At 50.5% G+C, this 25,322-nt stretch overlaps 2 protein-coding genes across 4 annotated transcripts in view; both read right to left on the bottom strand.

The window, feature by feature from the left end:
* DHX34 (DExH-box helicase 34) overlaps positions 1 to 12,915 on the bottom strand; it is a 30,817-nt gene extending 17,902 nt beyond the window's left edge. Inside the window, exons 1-5 of one of the 3 annotated variants that reach the window (XM_058529702.1) lie at positions 12,883 to 12,915; positions 8,583 to 9,576; positions 6,035 to 6,346; positions 2,861 to 3,115; positions 546 to 648 (exon numbers count right to left, since the gene is read on the bottom strand). In XM_058529702.1, coding sequence (XP_058385685.1) covers positions 546 to 648; positions 2,861 to 3,115; positions 6,035 to 6,346; positions 8,583 to 9,356 — 1,444 coding nt within the window. In that variant the 5' untranslated portion in view covers positions 9,357 to 9,576; positions 12,883 to 12,915. Of the gene's footprint in view, positions 1 to 545; positions 649 to 2,860; positions 3,116 to 6,034; positions 6,347 to 8,582; positions 9,577 to 9,843; positions 12,790 to 12,882 lie in introns of those variants that run through there. The other 2 variants (XM_058529701.1, XM_058529703.1) reach the window with 2 other exon arrangements.
* Positions 12,916 to 16,429: 3,514 nt separating this feature from the next.
* Positions 16,430 to 24,565, bottom strand: C5AR2 (complement C5a receptor 2). Its single transcript, XM_058529700.1, has 3 exons — positions 23,387 to 24,565; positions 21,081 to 21,283; positions 16,430 to 19,145 (listed from the first exon to the last, which is right to left on the bottom strand). Exon 3 carries the CDS (start codon positions 19,128 to 19,130, stop codon positions 18,117 to 18,119), a length of 1,014 nt encoding a protein of 337 aa, XP_058385683.1. The 5' UTR covers positions 19,131 to 19,145; positions 21,081 to 21,283; positions 23,387 to 24,565; the 3' UTR covers positions 16,430 to 18,116.
* Between the last annotated feature and the right edge of the window lie 757 nt (positions 24,566 to 25,322).

Below are 25,322 nucleotides of genomic sequence, written 5' to 3'. Positions count from 1 at the left end.
TACGCTGTTATTGTTATATACGCTGTTATCGTATATAACCAGTCACACAGGCAGCAGTGAACCTGGCCAGGCTCGCTCCAGCGTCTCCTAACCACTATGCTATGCTGACTTTCCAGAGAACAGTCTAACTGGGAAGACAGACGATAAACAGATCCACAGATATAAAACACAATGCCCATACTGTGAAGAAAAATGAAGCCTCATAAAGGAAGCAACGGTGGAAGGAGAAGGGGGAGATTGCTCAGATAAAGGAGACAAGGTGAGCCTCTAACAGGGAAACATGCATGCAGGCCCTGAAGTGAGGGGAGGGAGTGAGCCGTGTGGACATCTGGAGAAAGACAGCCCTCAGCAGAGACAATGTAAGTGCAAAGGCCCTGAGGCAGGAGCAAGCCTGGAATGTCTGGGAAGGATGAAGACGTTGGGCTCCACAGCCCTGACCACCACCTACTCCCCGCGTCGGTCTGGAGTTCCCTTGCTACATCCGCACAGCTGCAAACCCCACACTGCTCTCCAGGCGCTCGGGGCAGCTGGGGGGCAGCCCTTACCAGAATCTACTACGAAGCGGATCCCGTCAATGGTGACCGAAGTCTCAGCGATGTTGGTGGAGAGGATGCACTTCCGGACTCCAGCAGGGGCTACATCGAAAACCTGGGGGAGAGTGAGGAGGTGGCCTCAGGGCCCACCTCAGCCCTTACTGACCCGTGTGTCTGGCTGCCCCACGGGCCTCTCACCCCCCATGTCTGAAACAGCCTAGTGCCTCCCACTGAAACCTTCCGTCCTCAAGTCCCCATCTCAGAGATGGCTCATCACCCACCGCATCACCTGGGCTGTCCTGGGTCCCTCCTTCCCCCTTCCCCCTCCCGCCACACCTGAACATCTTGAACATTCCCTCCTCCCCAAACCCACAGCCCCTGCTCCAGTCTAGGCTCCTCCTTTCCACAGCCCCTGCCCCAGTTTCTGTCCTGGTCTCTGGCCTCTAGACTCATCCCCTCCAGTCCATCCCTCACACGCCACAGAGGGATCAGCTACAGCAGACTTCTGCCATCTCAGAACCGTCCATGGCTCCCAGTGCACTTGGGACGACGCCCGGGCACCACACTGGGTCTTCAAGGCTCCCCGTGGTCCAAGCCTGCCCTCCTCTCCAGTCCCATCTCTCTTGACTTCCCCTTCACAATCTGGACCCTAGCCACCCTGCATGCAGTCTCCCAGCCGCCCTGTCTTTCTCTCACCGCAGGCCCTTTGCACACGCCCTTCTACTGGACCCAAGAGACAGTCAAGCACAGCGGTTATGAGTGGGGTCAGTAACTACAGGGCAGCCCATGGGCCCAATCCAGCCTGCCACCTGGTTTTGTGCATACGTCTTCATGGAACCCCGCCTCACCTGGTCAGTCGAGGGCTGCTTTTGTGCTGTAATGGTAAAGCTGAGTAGTTGTGACAAAGACTATATGGTCACAAAACCTGAAAATATGTACTCCGTGGCCCTGGACAGAAAAGTCTGCCAACCTCTGGTTAAGAGCTCTGGGGCCAAGTTACCGAGTTCCACAGCCTGCCTCTGCCACGTACATGAGTCTGCACCAGAGCCCACACCTCTGTTTCTGCATCTGCAGAATGGGGATGACAACGGGACCCAGCAGACAGGCTGCGGCGAGGATTGAAGGAGACGAGGCGGACACAGAGCTCAGAGCCCTGGCCGCACGCGTGAGTGCTCCACACATGCTGGTCGGGACGCTCTTCTCCCTGCCCCCTTCCTAGGCCGAGGCTTTCCCAGGTCTCAGTTTTGCAAGTCCCCTCCTCCAGGAAGCCTTCCCTGAATCCACTCTCAGAGTATCCTAAGCCTTTCTCTTACTGTTTGTAAAACTGTTGATCACTTGTCCATCTCCAACACACCAGCAGCCACCTGAGTGGAAGGACCATAGCTTGGCTCCCACTGTGTCCCAAAGAGCCCCAAAGTGTATAAGGGGAGGCGCTCAGAGGTTGTTTCTTCAATCAATGAACAACTGAGTGTGACCTCAACGGATTTTTCCCAAGGTGACTATGGTAGTTAACCCCCAAGATGGCCCAGTGAGTCTCGCCTCCTGGGACTCACACCCTCTTCCAGTACCTTCCCACCAAACAGGGCAGACTGGGTTCACTAACAGGATTCCGCAGAAACAATGGTGTGTGATCTCCAAGGCTACACCATAGAAGACACTGTGGTTCCTGATTTGGCATCCAGCGGAGAGCCAGCCACCACGTTGTGAGACACTCACGCAGCCCCCTAGAGAGGCCCCCAGCCAACAGCCGGCCATGTGAGTGCACCATCTCAGGATCCTCCAGCCCCAGTCCAGCCTCCAGATGATGCAGCCCCGGCTGACACCTGACTGCACCTCACAAGCAACCCTGAGCCAGAGCCCCCAAATTCCTGATCCACAGAAACTAGGTGAGATGATGCATGTTTATTGTCCTAAGCAGCTAGATTTGGGAGTAATTTGTTACACGGCAAGAAATACCTAATACAGTGACCCAAAGGCCTCTCTCCCAGCACCCTCCATTCCAACCAGGTGGTCTCTTCACCTCTCCCCACGTCCAACTCACAGACTCCCACCTCCACACCTTTGCTCACAGTGGCTCCCCCCCAGGGGACTGCCTTCCTCCCTCTTCTACTCAAACTCTTCCTCGTTCTCCAAAACTCAGCTCTAATGCCTCCTACCCACCAGAGGCTCACCCTGGCACATACTCCCCTCCCCCTAAAAGACGCGAGCAGCCCCCTCGGCAGCCCCCAGCCCTGGGTTTGTGGAATCGCATTCCCCTGACCCCCTTCTCCTCCTCCCCAACACTGTAGCCGCCCACCTGCCCCACTCGGCCTGGCCGCACGGGGTACCTTGTCCTGGTCGGCCACAGAGAGGGCGCTGTGCAGTGGCAGCACCACCCAGCGCTGGGTGTGGCTGGCGTAGGTCTGGGCGGCCTCGAGCACGGCGCTGATCTCTGCCATGCCGCTGAGGAAGACAAGGAGGTCGCCCCGCTCCTCGGGCGGGTACTTGTTGTCGATGGCCTCCAGCACCCTCAGGAAAGGCCGCGGGTCCAGCTTCTCCAACTTGGATGTTGTCGGCTCCACTTCCTGCGGCTGGTACACGACCTGTGAGGAGACAGCCCCAGGGAGGAGGGCACTCTGTCACTCCAGCTCAGAGTGGCGGGGTGGGGAGACCACAGGCTGACAGAGAAGACACGGATCACTCAGGTAGCAGGTGGCGCACACAAATAGGATTTTTTTTTTTTTTTTTTTTTTTTGCTGAGGAAGATTAGCCCTGTGCCACTCTTCCTCTACTTTATATGTGGGCCACCACCACAGCATGGCTGATGAGTGGTGTAGGTCCGTGCCCAGGATCCAAACCCACGAACTCAGGCAGCCGAAGCGGAGCACACGAACTTAACCACCAGGCCACGGGGCCAACCCCAATCAAGTAGGACATTTTGAAGAGGATCTAATAAAAGGGCAAAGTATCGAGGTAACTAGAAGGTTTCCCGGGTGGTGGTAGTGTTCAATGTTTTTAATCTGGGTGCTGGCTCCACACAGGTATTTAATTTGTGAAAATTAATTGAGCTCTACACTTGTGATATACACATTCTTTTGTGTTTGGAGCAAAAAAACTTTAAGGGGTGGAGCCAGGATTAAAACCCTAGAAATCACTTCTCAGAAAGCGTCCTCACTCTTTTTTTATGGCTGCTTAGAAGATGGATGGATGGGCATGTAGAACCAGAAAGCACAAGGCCAGTGCATTTCCTGCTGCTGGAAACTCCGGAACTGTTACCGTTCTTAGTCCAAAAGCACCAGAGGGAGTGGTTATCAAAACCATAAAGGAGAGGGTTGTGGAGAGAGCCATCTCGAAGGCAGCATGACTTCGGTTACAGCTGTGACTTCCTACTGGAGACCTCGAGGGAGGGAGGTGACTCTCCTTTTCCCACTGACCACCCAGAAGCCAGAGGAAACAGGGTCCATTAGTGTCCCCCACACAGGGCAGCCTCCCGGGGAAGACAGGAAGGTGGGGAAGGGGAAAAGGAGATCTGGAAGGGCAAAGAGAAGCAATCTGGCACAGGGCCCTGTCTGTCTGGGAGCAGGATTCCAGTCCTGGCTCCGCCACTCCTGAGTCGTCCCGTGAACAACGGACTTCATGTCTCTGAGCTTCAGTTCCACCCTCATTGGTAGGAATCCCTGGCACAGAACTACCGAGGCTGCTGTGAGGGACTCACGTGAGCTCCTGTATGTTAATTTGTAGCATGTAGTACACACTCAATAAATGTCAGTATGATCATCATCCAGCCAGCCCTGGTGGTCTAGTGGTTAAGATTCAGCACTCTCACTGCCACAGCTGGGGTTCATCTCCCGGTCAGGGAACCACACCACACACCTGTCAGTTGTCAGACTGTGGCGGCTGCATGTTGCTGTGATGCTGAAAGCTATGCCACCAGGATTTCAAATACCAGCAGGGTCACCCATAGTGGACAGGTTTCAGCAGAGCTTCCAGACTAAGACAGACTACGAAGGAGGACCTGGCCATTCGCTTCTGAAAAATTTGGCCATGAAACCCTACAAACAGCAGCAGAGCTTTGTCTGACAAAGTGCCAGAAGGGGAGAGGATGGCACAAAAAGACCAGGGTCGGGGGGCCAGCCTGGTGGCATAGTGGTTAAGGTTGCACACTCCGCTTTGGCAGCCTGGGGTTCACAGGTTCGGATCCCAGGCACAGACCTATACACTGCTCATCAAGCCATGCTGTGACAGTGTCCCACATACAAAATAGAGGAAGATCAAAAAAACAGAGGAAGATCAGCACAGATGTTAGCTCAGGACAATCTTCCTCACCAAAAAAAAAAAACAAACACCGGGCAGGGTTCTGCTCTCCTGTCCACAGAGTCACTAGGAGTCAGAATCGACTCGACAGCACTAGCAACAAATGATCATCGTCACTATTACCACAAAATGTAAGCCACAGCAAACAGGTGGAGAAAAAGCGCAAAGTTCAGGGCAGAAGTTGCCGGGGAAACTGAAGAGATGGGATGCTAAAAAGGATCTCCACCTAGTTGGGGTAGAGCAAATTGTAAGAGGACCTAAAAAGCATTATTTTTCACGAACACCAAATTCCCTTTCCTTTCCCTAAAGGTCTGTCTCTTAATTTCAGCAGTGGCTGTACCTCAGCGGGGGATGCTGACTAAAATGCAGTGGCGGCAGGCCTACCCCCAGGACTGCTGACCACGATGAGATCAGGTGTGCTGAGTGGTGTGGGAGACCCAGTGGTCCCCAGAAAGTCTGCTCTTTTCTTCCCAGGCACACCGTCACCGAGAGACAGAACATTTTCCAGCCTCCCTTGCAGCTAGGAGGGGTTCAGGGATGAGAATAAAGCAACTGAAAGGTCGTGTCCAACTTAAACTGCCTTCCCCAGACTTTGGCTCCTCCCCTCCTCCTGCGAGCTCTGACCACACAGACCAGGACAACTCCCTAGGACAGTGGTTCTTATCGGGGTGGTTCTGCCCCCCAGGGGACGTCTGGCAACATCTGGAGACATTTTGGATTGTCACAACTCGAGGAGGAGAATGCTACTGGCATCTAGTGGGTAGAGCCCAGGAACGCTGCTAAACATCCTAAAACGCACAGGGCAGCCCCACAACCTAGAATTATCCAGCCCCAAATGTCAACAGTGCTGAGTCTGAGAAACCCTGCCCTATGAGACGGGAGAGCAATGAGAGAGGAGGAGCCTGGGTCCCTGAATGACCACATGGAACAGAGCTGCCCACCAGCCTGGACCAGCCAAACCATTATATAAGAGAAAGAAACTTCTTACTTGAGGCTTTATGTTTTGGGGTCTCCTCTAACAAGCACTAAGCACTCTACCCAGCACACTGTAAATGCTCAGAAAATAGCAGCTTTAAAAGAGAGAGAGAAAGAACGTCCTTAATTGAAGAGACAGGACATAGAGCAGCAGGAAAGAGAAGGGCCATGGCCGGGTTGGCCGGAGACCAGGTAGGAGGCATGGGGATGTGGGGGGTGGGGGGAGCACTGACCGTGATGGGGAAGAGCCTTCCCGGCACCTGCACCACGGGGGCCTTGTCGAAGTAGCTGGAGAAGAGCGAGATGTTGATGGTGGCCGACATGAGGATGACCTTGAGGTCAGGCCGCTGGGGCAGCAGGCGCCGCAGGACGCCCAGCAGGAAGTCATTGTGGAGGTGCCGCTCGTGGACCTCATCCACGATCAGGACCTGGTACTGGGGCAGGCTGGGCTCCCGCTGGATCTGCCTCAGGAGCAGCCCCACCGTCAGGAACACAATCTTGGTGGCCGCCGAACGCGTGCTCTCAAAGCGGATCTGGTAGCCGACCTGGGGGGGGGGGGGGTTGGTCAGGAGAGGACCCCGAGACTGGCACCAGCCCCCTACCCTGCCCAAATTGAAAATCCGAGCAAATGCACCCCCCTGCCATCAGACTCTGAAGTCCCACAGGCTTGGGATGGAATCCCACCTCTGTCACTTAGGGCCCTTGACTCTGGGCAAGCAATCCCATCCCTTAGATGCATATTTTCTTCTCCTCGATGCCGTGAGAATTATACGTGCTAATGCACATAAAGTATTTGGCACAGAGTCTAGCACATGATACTAATGAATTAAAACAGTAATAACTAACGTTTATTTGAGTCCTCACTATGTGCCAGGAACTACTTTAAATGCTGTGTGTATAGCAACTCACTTCATCCTCACAACCACCACACAATGTAGGAACTATTATTATCCTCACCTCACAGATGGGGAAACAAGTCACTCTTCCAAGGTGACACAGCTAAAAAGTAGTATTGAGAGGAAACGTGTCTTAACCCCTACCTCACACCATACACACACACACAAATCAGTATCAGATGAATTATACTTCTAAATGTAAAAAGTTTTAGAAAAAAACATAAAACATCTTCATGACCTTAAAGAAGGCAAAGATTTCTTAAACAGAACTCAAAGACTGCCAACCATAAAAAAAAAATGACAGACTGGATTAAATTCAAATGAAAAGACACCATCATCAAAAGACACCACTCAGAAAATGAAAGACAATTCAAGACAAGATTTGCAATACATAAATCCTACAAAGGACTCACCCAGATTCTATAAAGCCCTACGGATCAAGAACAAAAAGACAACACAAAAGACAAATGGGAAAAGACCGGAACAGACACTTCACAAAGGAGGACCTCCAAATGGCCAATAAATACGTGAAAAGGTGCTCAACGTCCTTGGTCACCAGGGAAATGCAAATTAAAATGTGATATCACTACACACCACCAGAAAAGCTAAAATGACAAAAGTTAAACAGATAACATGCACAATATTATAAGCCAATATGACCTCGATAAAATTTAAAAAATATAAAGATTAACGATAACGAGCCCTGCTGACAATGCAGAACATACCACTGGTAGGAGTGGAAATTGGTAGGACCACTTTGCAAAATGGTTCGGCAGTACCTACTAAAGCCAAACACATGTGCAGATCTGATGACCCAGCAGTCCCACTCCTAAATATACACCCAACAGAAACACGTACCAAGACACCAAAAGGTACGTTCTAGAATGTTTACCTTCACACAAGACCCTAAAACGGGAAATCCCCCAAATTCCCATCCACAGTAGAGGGGACAAACACACGTGGTGCCTTCACAATGGAATACCACACAGCGGTGAGAATGAACGGGGTACACCTATATGAGACACTATAGATAAATCTTGCAAAACTAATATTGAGCAACAGAGGCCAGACACGAGAGAAAACACATTTTTTGATTCTACTTATAAAAAGTAAAAAAAAGAGGTAAACACAATCTGTGATATTCTATCTTTAACTCAAGTGTCATAATCTAGCACTAAGAAAAGTGACAACCCTTGGCACCTCAAGGTTGTAACTGGAAGGGGGCACGAGAGGGTTTCTGGGGTGCTGGTAAGTTTTTTAATAGGGGTGCTGGTTACATAAATGTATTCAATTTGTGAAAATGCACTCAGCTGCATACGTATGATATGTGCCTTGTTCTGTGTTTACAGTCTTATAACTTCAAAAACAATTTTTTTGAGTATGTGAGGAAGATTGGCCCTGGGCTAACATCTGTACCAATCTTCCTCTATTTTGTGTATGGGTCACCACCACAGCACGGCTGACAAGTGGTGTAGGTCCACGCCCGGGATCCAAACCCACAAACCTGGGCTGCCAAAGCGAAGCACATGAACTTAACCACTCTGCCACTGGGCCAGCCCCAACAACAATTTTTAAGTGGTAGAGCCTGGATTAGAACCCTAGAAATCATCAGGAAGGAAGTATCCTCATTCTTTTCCTATGGATGCTAAAAAAACAATTTAGGACATTTCCAATTTTTTACTGTGTAAGTGCTATACTGGAGAATGTTAGTGTCTTTGTCATTTGGAACATATTCAGGCCAATCTGTCGATAAATTTCTAGAAGAATCATCACTGGGTCGAAGGGTCAGTGCTTTTGTAACTTTTCTCGATACTACCATATGGGCAAGCAACTTATTCCTCAAGCTCACCCCGGAAAAGCTGGAAACCTGTTACCTCCCGCTCACCTGGGAGCCATACTGACTGAGGCTCTCAAAGCCAACACGCTTGGCCAGGGAGATGCAGGCGATTCTCCGGGGCTGGGTGCACGCCACGTGACTGAAGCCAGCAGCCAGCAGGTACTGGGGCACCTGAGTGGACTTGCCACAGCCCGTGTCACCCGCCACCACCACCACCTGGTGCTCCTTCAGCGTCTGCAGGATGCGGTTCGCATACTGGGCGATGGGAAGCGCTGCCCGCTCGCGCTGTAGCTTGGCCAGCCGCCCGAATGACTGCTTCTGGCCGAAGTCCAGATAGTGCAACAGGGCTCGGCGGAACTCGGACACTCTCTCTGGTGGCAGGCGCCCGCCCAGCCCCCGAGAGCCCCGCGGGTCAGGGCCAAGGATGGAGAGGTTGATGCGGTACCGCGCGTCGTAAGTGCGAGGCAGGTCGGCCAGCGCTGGGATGCTGTGCTTAGGATGCTCGGCATCCCTCTCCTCCTTTCTGGCAGTCTTGAGATTCTGGAATTTCTGCAAGCGTTCAAAAAAGGTCCAGAACTTCTGGCACTCCTCGGAACCCTGGCGGATATAATCCTCATCACGGAAGAAGGCATCTTCGAAGAGACGACGGGTGTCTGGACAATTAAAGTCCCATTTCTCCGGGGCCTCCTCCTCCCTGGGAGCCCGGTGTCGGTCTCGGGGATCCCTGCCCTCCCTTGTCCTGGGAGGAGGCATGTTGTGGCTGATCACGGTGCTGTCACAAAACTGGCCTCGGTTCTGATCGCCTGGACCAGATCTTCCCATCCATTCCCTGCCTCCTGCAGTGAGAGCTCAGAGCCTGCGATAAGGAACCACTTTCCCTTCAAAGAGCCAATCCGCCTCCTCACTGACGGTACAGGACCACCGCAGGCGACGACGGAGTAAGTGGCCAGGGGCCTGGGTCAGGCTGGTGACACACAGGGCACCTCATGACTCCTGCAGCAATCTCTGGGATGGACACAAGTTCATCCTGGGTTTTCAGGCTCTGAATGTTTTGGGGAGAGAACAGAAGATGCTCGTTCATTTTTAGAAGCGTTTACTGAAAGCCTGCTGTTTTGCAAGCACCGGACTAGGAAGGGGGATGGTAATGAGTCAGACCAGCTGAGCCCCCACAGAGGGTCGTGGTCACATGCGAGAGACAGACATTTCCCCAGACTCAGACAATCCAGGGACTGGGGCTCTGGGAGCCTTCCCTGACCAGGCTTGGAAGTCAAGGAAGGATCCTCAGAGGAGGGGACATTTAACCAGAGACCTGAAGGAGTGCAGGTCACATGGCCAATCGACAGCAGAACCTTGTCACAGGAGGCAGTAACCCGAGAGAGGTGTGGTATGACGACAACAGTAAGGCGAGGGTTTCTAATCTGGGGTCTACTGAGCTTCAGGACACCAGGAACCCTTTGAAATTACGTGTGCAATTTTGCAAGAGTTGCGTTCTTTATGTATGGTTTTTGCCTGCCTGACACGCCCCTTTCTTCTTTTTCTGATAACACGACACACCTTCCTTTGGAGAGCAGCCCTTCCTGGATTCCACGCGGTTCTGACCGCCTTTAAGCCAGAGAACCCTCATTGGTTGGGCAGGTGACAGAGGCCTGGCCAATCATGGGACCCTTCTCCCCGTTTCATCAGTGATTGGTCTGAAGAGTGGACACATGACCCGGGGAAAGCCAATCAGGACCTTCCTCTGGAATTTAGACTGTTACTAGGAGAGAAGAGCTCTCCTTTTATCTACTGTGGCTAGGCAAAGATGACGTAAACCCAGAGCTGTTTGCAGTAGCTCCTGAAGATGAGTCTTTCTAGAAAGCTATCCTAGAGAACAGCCTGCCCGTGGGCACAAACAGGCACGCACCAGGATGGTCACTGAGCCATTACGAGGAGAGAAGGGGAAGAGGGCAGAGAAGCTTGGCAACATCCTTTAGTGCTTGAGGCCTAGTTCCCTCCCGCCCTCCACTTACCAGCTACACAAGAAAACGTCTTTCTGCTTCAGCTGCGTGAGTTCTCACTAATAAAGAGCATGCCCTCGTATGTGCAATTTTCCGGAGGGATGTCCATCACTCAGATTCTTTAACGGGTTTATGATCTTAGAAGGGTTCAGAGCTTTCCATGGTAATGGTTTTGGAGTCAAGCAGATCTGGGTTTGCATCTCAGCCTCGTCATTTACTAGATGTGTGACCATCCACAAATTAACTTCGAGGCTGTTTTCTTCATCTCTAAGATGGGGACATACCTATCCCAAAATACTGCAATGTTTATCACCCAGCCTGGCACAGAGGAGCTAAACAGTAACTAGTACTCAAAGCCAGTGCTTTCTCTGCATGACGACTAACAGAAGGAACACAGTGAGAGGAATCGGGGGCATATAACATGAGAAAAATTACACTCAACAGGCCACAACTGGCCTTCATAATGCTATTAGCGATGCTGTCAGCTACTCCGCCTTCAGTCTCTCAAGGGCCATCACGGAACAGAGTTCAGAGACTGGATCTCTGCGGTCTCAGGGGGACCTCAGGCCAACCCTGGGGGTTATTAGAGCCAGTTAAGGGTTTCGACTGAGGAAGAACTTGTGCACTGCCAGAGTTGTTTCCCCCAGAAGCAGTAACCTGCGGGGAGGGCACATCACTTCTTGGTAAACACCTGGGCTGGGTGATGCCACCGCGGCTTCAAAGAGAATTCCTGGTCTAGGAAGGAGGAAAAGGAAAAGGCCTTAAAAGGCCGCTGTGATACTGGGCCAGTGATTCTCAGAAAAGGATGGGGACAATAAAATGGAGGAGAGCACTCGTCTCAGGCTGCAGGCTGCCTAACGCCTCACCGCTCTCAAGGAGTCTATTCTCAGGCTACCTTTTAGACTGTCTGGATCTGCTAGTTTCTCTATACCTGTGTCTCCGACCACCTTTTGGTCTCTTGCCCTACCTTTCCTAGGCTGACAGCTTTTCGAGGTTTTCTGTGCTTCCCTATCTCCCTCCTCTCTAGCTCTCCATCCTCTGGTCTCAGTCTCTTGTCTTTTCCAGGCCATCTTGCTCACCACCCTCACCTCTCTTCCCTGTCCTAGTCTGGTCCCCTCTCTCTTCATTTATCTGATCCTCTCCCACTGATTCGGTTCTTTACTCTGATTTTCTCTCCAGCTATCTTTCTCCACTTGACTCCAGTCCCCTTCAGTTCTCCATCTGAGTTTCTCATCTTCTGTTTTCATCTTTTCTGACTCTCCATCTTTGTCTCCCCAGTTCTCACTCTCCATCGCTGTCTCCGCCCCCGTCATGGCGCTCTCTTCATCTCTCTCCACTTCTCCATCGAATATTTTGCCTCCCAATTGTTGGAAGCTTTAATAACAGCGAACACTTCCTCACGTCTCAGGTACCACTCTAAGTCACTCATATACATTTATACGCACACATCCACTTCTCTCACAACCCTAAGAAGGTGCTATTATCACTATTTCACTGAACCACAGAGAGATTAGGTAGTAAGTGGCAGGCGAGGAACTCAAATCTAAGGGTTCAGGCTTTACTCCTCTCTCTCACTGTTCACTGATTCCCCCCCGTCCGGCTGTATCCCTCCGTTTTTAAGCCTGACGCCGTCCTTTCGGTTCTAGTGGCTCTCCCTCCATTTCTCCAACGGCACTGTCTCTTCATCTCTCTCCGTGTCTGCACACTGAGGATCACTCCCCTCGTGCGCCTATCATCTCTCCCGTTCCCCATCCATCTCGCTCCTTCTCGTCTCTGCCTCTCTCTCCAGGTCTCCCTCCCTCAGCTGGCTCCTCCCGTCTCTCGATCCCTCTGGGGGCAGTTCTGGCAGTTTCTCCCTACTGCGCTGTCTCCACCGGTCCGCGTCTGTCCGTCTCTCCCCAGCCCTCGGTCTCCTGTTCCTCCATCTAACCTGTCCTCCTCTCGGGTCTATTTCTATTTCTCATCCGCCTCCGTTTCCTCCACCTCCCAGTCCGCGGTGCGATCACATGTCTCTCCTCGCCTCGGCGAGCGCCCCGGGGGCAACCAGAGCCCCTCGCCCTGGCTCTCCTGGTTCTCAGCTTCCCTGCCCTCTCAACCTCCCTGCCTCTGGTCCCTCAGTCTCTCGAAGATTCTTTTCGAGCCTCCATTTCTTTCAGCCTCGGGCGTCTCTGTCCCCCAGGTTCTCAGGGACGCTCAGGGCTCAGGCTCCATCTCCGTCCGCTCCTCCCGAACTCGGCCTCAGCCGACACACGTCCTCATCTCGGGATTTCCCTCCGCCCCTCCGCTCGCCCCCCCAGCTCCCCTGACCCGCTCCGACTCCCGCCGCCGCCGCCGCCGCCCCGCCCCCTCACCTCACTAGTCGCCACCAATGCCTCGACTTCCGGTACCCGGCGCCCCTCGCGCGCCCGAAGCCGGTCCTGCGCCTGCGCACGCCATCCTCAAGGCCCGGCCCCGCCCCTCCGCAGGCAGAGCAGCCAGTGGGCAGCTACGGGCGCCCAAGGCCCACTCTGCGCCTGCGCACAGCACGCTCTGGCCCCGCCTCGAGTGATGCTGCGCCCTCTAGGGGCGGGTAGAGGCGCTGCGATGGATACTTGCAAGCGCCTCCTCCCCCGCCCCGCCCCGCCCCCTGCACAGCCCTCTGCACCCCAGGATCGCCGGGGCGCCGGGAATTTAACCCATCGAGGGAGCTGCCCAGCGCCCACACGCTATAAAACACTCTCATGGTTTATTAATTATAAGTTATAATTATTAAGGCATAATTCTATTAATGTGTAATTCACCTTATCAATTCATTAACAAATAATCTAACTCGACTCCCCAGCTCCCTGAAGGCGGAGGCCAATTCTTTCTGGGAGGCCCTATGTTCTCCAGCGTCCGCACAGGGATTAAGTAGTCGGTAAAGGTTTGTTGAATGAATGACCAAATGAACAAGAAGAGTGAGTCCTCTTTAGTCCTAGACGAACCAGTCATTGGGGGACTGAGCCTCGGTTTCCCTATTTATAACGTGAGGATAATACCTCCTTTTCAAGATGGTTAGGAAAAATAAATTTAAAAGTATCCCGAAGGTACATAAACTGTTTTCTCACTACTGTACATATAGGCGCTCAATAACATTAGAGCTTTTATTTTTATTATAATATCCTTCCCATGATTCTTTTTCCTTAGGACAATATTGCCGTTAAGATGGTACAGCCTTCAGTTCTGGAGTCGGTTCTAGGCACTGAGGATACAGCAGTGAACAAAACAGATAAAGTCTCTGCTCCCATCAGACGCATAAATAAAAATAAATAGAATGTCTCGCAGTACTGCCAGTGCTCTATGGAGAAAAACAAAGTGGGAAAGGGGCAAGGAGTGATGCTATTTCAAGTAGCATGGTCAGAGGAGACAGCTCTCAGAAAGAAGCATTTGAGCAGAGAGCTAAAAAAAAAAAAAAGTGAGGCAGTGAGCCACGGGGATCCCTAGGGGAGAGTATTCTAGATCGAGAAAACAACAAAGACTGAGATGGGAACAAACTTGGTGGGTTCAAGGACCAGCCAGCAGGCTTGTGTGGCTGGAGTGAGGGTGGGGGAAATAGAGGGAATGAGCCAATGAGAGGAGGAGGATAGATCATATATAGCCCATGGCGAGGACTTTGGCTTCTAATCTGTGTGAGGTGGGAGCCATTGGAGGAGTGTGAGCAGGGGAGAGACATGAGACGTGTTCTGACTTAGATTTTAACAAAATCCTCTGGCTCCCATGTGGGGAACAGACTGTAGGGACCAAGATGAGAAAAGGGGGCCAGAGAGGAGGCTGCTGCAATAGGTGAGAAGTGGTGGCAGCTGGACCAGGATGATGGCAAAGAAGACAGTGAGCAGAGGTCAGATTCTGGAGATATCTTGAAGGTAGAACTCAGAGGGATTGGCTGATGGGTTGGCCATGGAATGCAAGAGAAAGAGAGGCGTCAAGGATGACCCTGAATTTTTGGCCTGAATGCCTGAAAATATGGAGTTGCCATCAACTGATATCAAAAAGATATGGAAGAAAGGCTGAGAGAGAAAATCCAGAGTTCCATTTTGAGCATAAGTTTGAGTTACATATTGGACATCGAGTTGGGATGTCAAGTGGGAAGTTGGATGTAATTATCAAATCTTTGGGAAACAATTTGGACATACAGAGACCAAGTCATATGTCATTATCAAAAGGAGAAGGGGAAGAAATTGCGTAAAAACTCTACTTAAAATTTTCAAAAGAGAACTACAATTTTTTTTAAAGGAAAAAGGAGGAAGTAAACAATAAATATGCAATTAAGAAGAAAGTCACAACCTACCAACACTAGAATTGAGAGGCAAACTTGAAACTAGTTCTTGGAAAAACCATTCAGACCGAGTTCCTTGGAAACTTAAGGAAATCAATACATTCGTGGTGAAAATGAATAGAACAAACAAATTTAGGAACAAAAAAGGGGAAGTTACAACAAACAAAAAGCAAGATTATCTTTAGTGATCAAGGGACTTCTATGTAAAATTGCACAGAAATACATTTGAAAGCTTTTGTGAAATTGATTCTTCTTAACAAAAAGTAAGGCTAATGCAATAAGAAATGAAAACAAATTTTGAAAAACACAAAAGACTTTTATAAAATGTAGCAGAGAAGAACTCTCCTAAATGGCACCCGGCCCCAATGGATTAACAGTAAGATTTCTCCCAATTTTTCATGAAGCTAAATAAATTTTCCCAGGACATAATTCATTCTACGAAGCAGTCTTGGTCTTAGTAATTCATACATCAGAATTCTGAATAACATATGTATTGTTGAGGACCTACTATGTGTCCCTGTATCAGATAAAGAAAAAAGAGATCCCCACTGTCAGGGAGCTCACAGTGTAGTTGGAAGCAAACAGGGCATAGACAAAGATAGTTTGGCTCTCTCTAAGGCCTGGGATGGGTCTATGAGAGACAGAAATTAAAGTGGCCCAGTTGTTACCCTTGGGGAATTTACAGTGTAGCTGAGAACTTGCGTTCTGGAAACTTGGAGAAGAGAAGAACACTGCTTCCTCCCTGAGAGGGGAATGAATCAGGGAGGGCTCCCTGGAGGAAGTGTCTTTTGAGCAAGGCATTGAAGGAAAATCTTGATGATTCAGAGCATGGGCACTGGAGTCAAGTAAATGTGGGATGGAATCTCAACTCTATCATTTCCTTGCTGTGTGATCTTGGGCAAATGACCTCCCCTCTCTGGGCCTTGGCTTATAAAATGAAGCATCTCCCTGGGTTGTTGTAAGAATTACCTTAAAGGGGAAACTATGTGTAAAGTGCTGTCCTGGAGTAATGACTCTTCACGCAGGTGCCACTACTGTGTAATTTAAAAGATCTGAGCAGGTGAGATTCTGCAGTAGCCCTGTCTAGTAGAACTTTCTGCAGTGATGGGAATATTCTGTATCTGCATGCCGCATATGGTAGCCACCAGCCACATGTGGCTATTGAACACTTGAACTGCGGCTAGTGTGACTGAGGAACTCAATTTTTTTTTGCTGAGGAAGATTCGCACCGAGATAACATCTGTGCCAATTTTCCTCTATTTTGTATGTGGGTCGCCGCCACAGCATGGCCATTATTCTGTCTGCTATTCTCGTCTGCAACGAGTGGTGTAGGTCCACACCCGGGAACCGAACCCGAGCCACCAAAGCAGAGCACGCCAAATTTAACCACTAGGTCACCGGGCCGGCCCCAGGAACTAAATTTTTAATTTGAATTAACTTGAATAGCCACAGACAACTAGTGGTTACCAGACTGGGCAGCATAGATCAGAAGGGCATTCCGGGCAGTGGCACTAGTTTAAGAAAAGTTCCAGAGGCATGAAAATAATACAGTCCAGAGGATCTGTGTTAGTTTCCTGTGGCTGCTGTAACAAGTTACCACAAACTTAGTGACTTAACACGAATTTATTCTATTAAAGTTTTGGAGGTCAGAAGTCTAAAATCAAGGTGTCAGCAAGTCTGCGTTCTTTCTGGGGGCTTCGGAGAGAATCCGCTTCCTTGCCTTTTTCAGCTTCTGGAGGCTGCCTGCATTCCTTGGCTTGTGGCCTCTTCCTCACATCACTCTGACATCTGCTTCCGTTGTCATATCTCCTGCTACTGACTCTGAGCCTCCTGCCTCCCTCTTATAAGGACCCTTGTGATTATATTTGGCCCACAGGGATGACCTAGGAGACGCTCCCCACCTCACGATCCTTAACTTCATCACATCTGCAAAGTCCTGGTTTTACCATGTAGGGTCACATACTCACAGGTTCAGGGGATTAGGATGTGGACCTCACTAGGGGCCATTATTCTGTCTGTTACACGATCTGAGCAGATGGAATATAAGTGTGTCCAGTGGTGGAGAGAAGCCTTGAATACTAGGTTAAGGAGCTTGGACGTGGCCTTTTCTTCAAAGTAGATCCATCATCTGTCACTCTCTCACCATCTTTCTGCTAGTACCCTGATCCAAGTCACTATCACTTGCTTGGACTATTGCCGTAGCCTCCTCACTTCCCTCTCCCCTCCCCTAGAGTCTAGTTCCCACCAGCAATCAGAAGGGTCCTACTAAAATCTAAGCCAAATCAAGAAAAATAAAATACAGAATGCTCAGTTAAATTTGAATCTCAGATAAACTTTTTTTTTTTTTTTGCTGAGGAAGATTAGCCCTGAGCTAACAACTGCTGCCAATCTTCCTCTACTTTATATGTGGGTCGCCACCACAGCATGGCTGACGAGTGCTGTAGGTCCGTGCCTGGGATCCGAACCCACAAACCCAGGCCACCAAAGTGGAGTGCACTGAACTTAACCACTATGCCACGGGGCCGGCCCCAACAAACAATTTTTTAGTTTAAGTATGTCTCAAATATTGCATGGGACATACTCATGCTAAAACAATTTTGTTGTTGTTTATCCAAAACTCAAGTTTAATTGGGTGTTGGTATTTTATCTGGTAACGGTAGCTCAGAACCTCTCATGGATCCCTGGACACTTGCTATGGCCCAGAAGGTTTTCAAAGTCCAGCCCCCACTACCTCTCTCCCTTCATCTCACACCACTCTCCCTCCCGCTCACTCTGCTCTATCCACACTGGCCTCTTCACCGTACCTGAAATATGCCAAGCACATTCTGCCCCAGGGCCTTTGCACTTGCTGTTCTCTCTGCTTGGAATGCTTTCTCTCAGATTTAAGCATGACTCGTCCCTCCCTTCTTCAGGTCTTGGTTCAAATATCATTTTACCCAAGGGGCCTTGGCTGGCTACCTATATCCCTGCCCCACTCAGCCCTCTTTGTCACCTTTCAGTTTCTTAGCATTTATCACCACCTGACATGTTCCACATTCCTTTATTTCTTTGCTTATTGTCTGTCTTCCTCCACTAGAATGTCAGCTCCTTGAGGGTAGGGATTTGTGTCTGTTTAGGTCACTGCTACATCCCCAGGGCCTATAATAGGGTCTTTCACACAGCAGGTGCATAATGAATGTTTTGAATGAATAAAGGAATACACGACAATATCATTGAGCCCCTGGATCCAGCTATGCCTGAAGCCAGTGTTGTGAAATGAGAGAGGAGGCTACAGACCAGCTTCCCTCTGGCCTATACCTCCAGCTCCGAGACCAGGTCATGGCTGGTGGATTTCTTGCTGACTACACTTTCCTCCTTGCTCTGTGACTCCTTCAGGGCCCAGTGACACGCGGCTGGCAGTGACCGGCGGAGTTGAGCCCGCCCGAAATACAGGAAAAGCATGGGATTGAGGCAGCTGTGAGCAAGAGCAAGGCCCACGACCAGGGGTTCAGCCCGCAGGGCCCGGGCGAGGAGCACTGAGTGCGGGGCAGCCACGGTGAGTACCAGCCCCAGCACGTGGTAGGGGGCCCAGCAGATGAAAAACCCCACCACGACGGCCATGCCCAGCGGCCAGCGGTGTTGGGCCACGCGGCACAGGAGGGCGCCGTGGCAGCTGGCCACGATCACCAGTGGCCCCAGGAAGCCGAAAGTAAACCGGATGGCGGTCACTGTGTTCTCAGCAGTGGCCGAGCCACCATAGTCCACCACACACTCCAGCCGGCGTGGGAAGTGCTCCTGGTGCAGCCGGCGGTAGACGGCCGAGGGCACTGTCAGCAGCAATGCCAGCACCCAGGCCACCCCGCAGGCTGCGTGCACCCTGCGTGTCCCCCGAGCCGCAGCCCACCAGAGGGGCCCGAGGGCCAGCAGGTAGAGGTCGGCGCTGAGAGCGGCCAGCAGCAGGACGCTGGCGTACATGGACAAGAGGACGACGGAGGGCAGGGCCTGGCAGCCCGCCGCCCCGTACGGCCAGTGGCCCCCGCGGGCGATGGGCACCACCAGCACGGGCAGAGACAGACAGCAGAGCAGGTCGGCCACGGCCAGGTGGAGGAACCAGGTGACACCGGCCCTCTGGCGGGCCTCTTTCCCGGTCACCCAGGCCAGCATGGCATTGCCCGGCACCCCCACCAGGAAGACCGCAGCATAGAGCAGGAGCGGGGCCGTGCCCAGGGGGTCGACCAAGACGCAGGAGTCGTCAGCGCAGTCCACGGGGACATCCGGAATCTCGCCGTAATGCTCATAGTCGTGGGCGAGAGAAGCGTTCTCCATCCAGGCCCCAGACACCTGGACAGAGAGAAAGGCCGGGAAGCCCCACCATGAATCAGAATCCTAGAGTGTAGGAACCCCAGCCCATTAGCATCCTGGAAACTAGACCATGACCACGTTAGAACTCCAGGACCTTAAGATATTGGAAACTAGAACAATCAAATTAAACTAGCTAATTCCAAAATGTTACAAGCAGCTCATTAGCATCTTGGAATTCTACAATATTGCAACATTGGAATTCTAGATGCCAAAGGGGTAGAACACTGGCTCAAGAGCATCCTGAAATTCTAGAACATTACAGTGTTAGAACACTAGCGTGCTAAAAAGTCTTGGAATTCCAAAATGTTAAGCTATCAGAACCCTAGCCAATTATGCGGAATTCTAGAGAGGCACTGTGGAATTTCAGCGTTGATGGAAATGTTCTATATCTTTACTGTCCAATATGGCAGCTGCCAGCCACTGAGCCTTTGAAATGGGGCCAGTGCAACCAAGAAAGTAAATTTTCAATTTTAGTTAATTGCAATTAATTTAAATAGCTACACATGGCTAGTGGCTACCTTATTGGACAGGGAAGTTCTAGAGCATTCAAATGTTAGAACACTAGCCCTGGAATTTTAGAATTTAAAATATTGGAATCTGAATATCCACCAAGAGGGGAAAAGGTTAATATATATTCACAGCAAAAGTATTTGTCTTGGTCCTCCTCATCTCTGTTTTCAAATCTTGGTGCAATGAAAATGTATCTCTGGAACAATTTTGTCGTCTTTTTTTTGAAATATAAACTAGATCGTAGTAAAACATGCAGATGGCAAAGTGCACATCACACAGGTACCTTTGCTGGGTTTCATAACCTGAACAATCCGTGTAACCAGCAACCAGATCGAGAAACAGAAATTTCTGGAATCCTACTAGAGCAATTTTCAAAAGTAACGATAGTGTTAGGAAAAGAGGAAAAATAAAATGTTGAGTTCTCTACGGTTCATTCATTCATTCGACACAGCTCCTGAGGACCGTCTCTGTTCCAGGCGGGGGACGCACAGCGGGGGCAAGGCCCATAAAACCCACTTTCCCTGGGAGCTGCCGCTCCAGTGGGAGGAGTCAGACAGTAAAGGAATAAATACAAAATATGCAGTATTTTAGAAGGGGATCAATGCTATGGCCAAAGAAAAAAAAATGTTGGAATTTTAAATGAGTCGTCAAGAAGGGCCTCAATGAGAAGGTGACATTTTGAGCAAAATGACAAAGGAGGTGAGGGAGGAAGCTATGTGAGGATTTGAGGGAGGAGAGTTCCAGGCAGAGGGAACAGCCAGTGCAAAGGCCCTGAGGTGGGAACATGATGGTCATGTTCAAGGAACAGGGAGGACACCGGCTGGAGTGGAGCAGATGAGGAGGATTGGGGGAGGTAAGAACAGAGATATCAGGGGCTTCATGGGGCATTGTAAGGACGTCGTTTTTTTTTTTTAATAATTTTATTTATTTATTTTTTCCCCCAAAGCCCCAGAGGATAGTTGTATGTCATAGCTGCACGTCCTTCTAGTTGCTGTATGTGGGACGCGGCCTCAGCAATGGCCGGAGAAGCAGTGCCTCGGTGCGCGCCCGGGATCCAAACCCGGGCCGCCAGCAGCGGAGCGCGCGCACTTAACCACTAAGCCATGGGGCCGGCCCAGGACTTCGTTTTTTATTCCATGTGAGATGGGAGGTATGGGAGGGTGCTGATCAGAGAAGCAGCATGATTTATCATAGCAATAGTAATAACTATTATTATTATTAATAATAATATTATTATTATAAGCCACTCTCTACCGAGCTCTTGTGTTCTGTGCCGGGCATTGCTCCAAGCACCTCTAAACGTTGTATCATTTAATCCTTATAACAACCCTCTGATTTTAACACTATTATGATACCCATTTTGCAGATGAGGAAACCGAGGCACAGAGAAGTTAAGTAACTTACCCAAGATCACTCAGCTAAGCAGGTAACAGAGCTGAGTTTCCAACTGTGTTAGTCCCACTCCAGAACTCCAAGCCCTAGAATATCATCTTCCAAAAATCTTAGATTCGGGAGAGTCGGAAGGCAGTATAGCCAGTGGTCCTGAGAAGCCCCGGGCTGTGTGACTCCGGCTAAGCAGTTGCAGCTGCCTCTCTCGGTTTCCTCGGCTGAGAAATGAGAATCACCAAGGTGAACCTACCTCACCGGTTTGGGGAGGCCCAGAGGAGAGAATACGTGTAATGCATGTGGCGCAGCACAAGAGCTTGGACAGACAGCAGACCATCTAGCGTGGTGTCAGAGAGACCCGGCCCTGTGGCTCTCTGCTCATTCTTCTAGGCTGGCTGGCACGGGGCTGCAGCCGAGATTGATGCAACAGGAAAGGCAGAAGGGAAGCCCCGGCCCTTCCTTCCACCCCCTTCACCCAGACAGGCAGCCACGAAGAGGCCAAGCCACTGTGTGCGTGTGTTTCGAGTCTGGCCCTCCGCTTTCACATTATTTCCATCAGTAGAGTAAAACGTGTGCAGGCTTTAAAACCTCAACCCCCCACCAGCTGTGTGGCTTTTGGCAAGTCACTTAACCTCTCTGTGACTCAGTTTCCCCATCTGTAAAATGAGAATAATATACCTACCTTAGAGAGTTTTGTGAGAATTCAACAGGTTAATAGGCGTGAAGAGCTAAGCCCAGCGGCTAGTCCACAGCGAGTGTTAGACACGTGATAGCTGCTGACACATCTTCCAGGCACACCCTCCCTCCCCACCCCACCTGGTTAACATCCAGGAAATTTTCTGCGTGTAAGCAACTCAACCAGTCTGTGGTATTTCCCTTTGAATATATGAACAGAATGGGAGGATTCAACACCCACTGTGTCATCTGTTAATCTTTTCCACTGAATGTGTCTGCCATCTGTTTCCCTGTCTGCACCCACATCAACTCCTTTCTTCACAATGGCTTCAAAATCAGCCCCCTGGCGGGCATCTCATGCTTATTAACCAGCCTCGGACTAAGGGACATCTAATGATAATCATGAGTAGCGTTATTATTTTTATATTATTTTGTACAATAAATAAATTATATTTATATATTTGTATCTATATATAAAACATAATTACTATCATTATTATTTTATAATAATTTGAATGATAGATGACATTTATTGAGTATCTGTTATGCACCAGGTGTAACCCTTTCAACAACCCTATCAGGCAGATATTATTATTAACCCTGTTTTCCCAGAATAGCAGGATTATTATTACCCCCATTTTCCAGAGCGACAGCTGTTCCCTGCTTTGGGCCTCCCTGTGTCCCCAGCATCTAGAACACTATTGTTACTTTTAAGACTATTGTTACTTTTAACACTATCGTTACTGTGCGCGCTCTTGGCGTGTGTATGTTTGTAAATCAGCCAGTTCTTGCTGGGCCTTTTGCTCCTGGAGGCCATGGGGCAGAATCTACTGAACACATGAAACCTCGCCCCCCTCCCAGAGAAGCACACATATGCTCGCCAGAAGACAGGTTCTAGAATGTTCTCAGCCCCCCAAGATGGAAACCATCCAAATATTCACCCACAGGAGAATGAATAAACATATCATGGTGTATTCACACAGTGGAATATTCTACAACAATGGTAATGAAGAAACCACACACGAGAACGTGGATGGATTTCATTGATACGATGTTGAGGGGAGAGAGCCAGATGCACAGGAGAATTTAAGGAATGATCCCATTCACATAAAGGTCAAAAATGGGCACAAGAACTATGGGGGGTGGTGACTGGCAGGGGGACCAGAGCAGGTCTGGAACTGGGTTCGTGCTGTCTCTTGACCTGGGTGCTGGGTACCTGGGTGTGTTCGTCTCCTGTAAATAACGGAGCCACCCAGATCTGACATGCCTGCTTTCTGTCTGTATGTTACACAGGAAAAGAAAGCTAAAGAACCCTGCTTAAGAAGTGGAATTGCTCAGTCAAAGAGCTTGTGCATCAGGCAGGTTACCGTTTGGTGGATTCTTCCCGAAGCTGTAGGAGTTCCTCCAGGATTGAGGATGGCTGGTTCCTATACAGCAGAGTGTGACAATATATTGGCATCCTTTGACAAAAGCTTTTCTGTTGGGCTGCCCAAGGCAATCCCAAGAGTCTGGGATTCCGATGTGGATTCCAATGAAATGGTGATAAGATTCCACTTCCCAAATTCTGGTCCTGATTCCAAGATTCTGAGAATAATGAGTCTAAAAGCCAAGATTGTGAAACCCTCCACCCTCTTTCCCTCCATCCTTACCGTCTCTTGCAAGAGGGTCTCCAGTTTGGTTGAATGCCACTTGGGAGCACGATCCGGGCCCACAGCAGAGATCCGGGTGGTCTGGGGTCTCTCCTCCGCGTCTGGCAGCTAGTGGATTCCTAGAAGTTCGTCCCGTTTGCGAGGGCTCCTATGGGACACTGCTGGGCACTGCCACTTCACGGGCCCCAGCAAATCTTCATAACCAGGGAGAAACAGGAGTGGCCCTGTCCTACTCCTAGGGTGTGTTTGTCCTGTATTCTTCCCATGAGTCACATATCCCAAAATTACGGGCAGCAGATGAGGCTGGAGAGGGCTCCCGTGGGTGGAGAGCTGACAGTGTCCCCCACCCCACTGTGAGTGTGGCTTGACCTTCCTGGCCTGGGGCAGTTGGCCTGGACTCGGTCTTCCCACAGGGCCCTCTGAGGTCTTCCTCACCAAGCACCCACTGCCCGCTACCCCCCCTCCCAGCCTCCAACGGCGTGTCCAGCCCTTCCCTTCAGATAAACATTCCTCTCGCCTCCCACAGTCTGAGGGAGACAGCTCAGGGTCACATCTTCCACAAAAAGTCCAAGGCTGCCAAGAGCAGGGCCTGAGGCCTCAGAGGCAGACACAACACAAACAAATCCTATGCCCTCTGTGGGGCTCAGTTTTCCATCTTTAAAATGAGAAGCTGTTGACCAATGCAGTTCTGAACCTGCCTCCCGGCATAGCACGGGGGCTGACAACACAGACTCAAGAGCCAGAACAATAAGATTTATACTCCAGGTCCACGGCCGTCGGGTTTCCGGGCCTCAGCCCCTCTGAACCTCAACTTTCTCATCTGTGAAGTGGGCATTTTGCCACGAGCATTAAACGGATGAAGAGATTTAAAACACACACAACAGTGCCAGGCACATGGGATACGCTATGGACATGATTGTTACATTAATGACAACAAAAAGAATATAGTATAAATTCTTGAAATTTACATTAAGAATGCAGGTTGAGCAAGAGTGAGTGGCTCTCCACCTTCCAAGCCTTATTCAGCAGTTCTGTGTTTGCACTTCTCTCTGTGTGTGGTCTAGAGGTTCAGGGAATCTATTTATATATTCTTTTTGTTGTTGTTTAGAGAAGAAAATCGTGTTGTTAAAGGAAGTTGTTTCTGAGTCAAGAGACTGCGACCATGTGACCCGGGGCATCTCCCAGCCCCTCTCTGGGTGACCCTGTCTTGGCTGAGCCAGGCCCCAGATCCCTGTGGAAATAAACATCCCCCCCCCATGGGGCCCCCCCGGTGGCGCAAGGGGTTAAGTGCACGCGCTTCGCTGTGGCGGCCCAGGGTTCGCCGGTTCGGATCCCGGGCGTGCACCGAGGCGCCGCTTGTCAGGCCATGCTGTGGCGGCGTCCCATATAAAGTGGAGGAAGATGGGCATGGATGTTAGCCCAGGGCCAGTCTTCCTCAGCAAAAAGAGGAGGATCGGCAGATGTTAGCTCAGGGCTGATCTTCCTCACCAAAAAGAAAGAAAGAAAGAAAGAAAGAAACATCCCCTCTGCCTGCTTCCACCAGATTCTGGGAGGGCTCCTCGCCTCCCACATCCTGCCCACCCCAGGCCCCTGTGGTAACCCACCCTGGTCAGAAAAAGAGACTGAGACAGAAGACGCCAAGCATGGAGGCTGTCTTTTATCAGCTCAAACTTTGTCTGATCTGATGAGTTTACGAGGGTGTGTTCCTCAGATCGCTTGATCTTAATAAACTCTGCCGCTGTGTCTCTGCATGGACGTTTCTCAGATTCTGGGAGGCTAAGGTTTTCTGGTGTCCCTGGAGGCGGGGGCTCTTACCTGGAAGTCTGGGGGATGCTGTGGGCCTAGAACAGAGTCCCCACAGGCCTCAGAAGGCTGCTCTCGGGGGGGTGGGATTACTTTTACAGCTATCCTGCAAGATGCTGAGCGCCGGGCCCCT

The sequence above is a fragment of the Diceros bicornis genome, chromosome 34 (genome assembly GCF_020826845.1).
Source record: "Diceros bicornis minor isolate mBicDic1 chromosome 34, mDicBic1.mat.cur, whole genome shotgun sequence".
Taxonomy (NCBI): Eukaryota; Metazoa; Chordata; class Mammalia; order Perissodactyla; family Rhinocerotidae; genus Diceros; species Diceros bicornis.
This window is presented reverse-complemented; position numbering and strand designations above follow the sequence as displayed.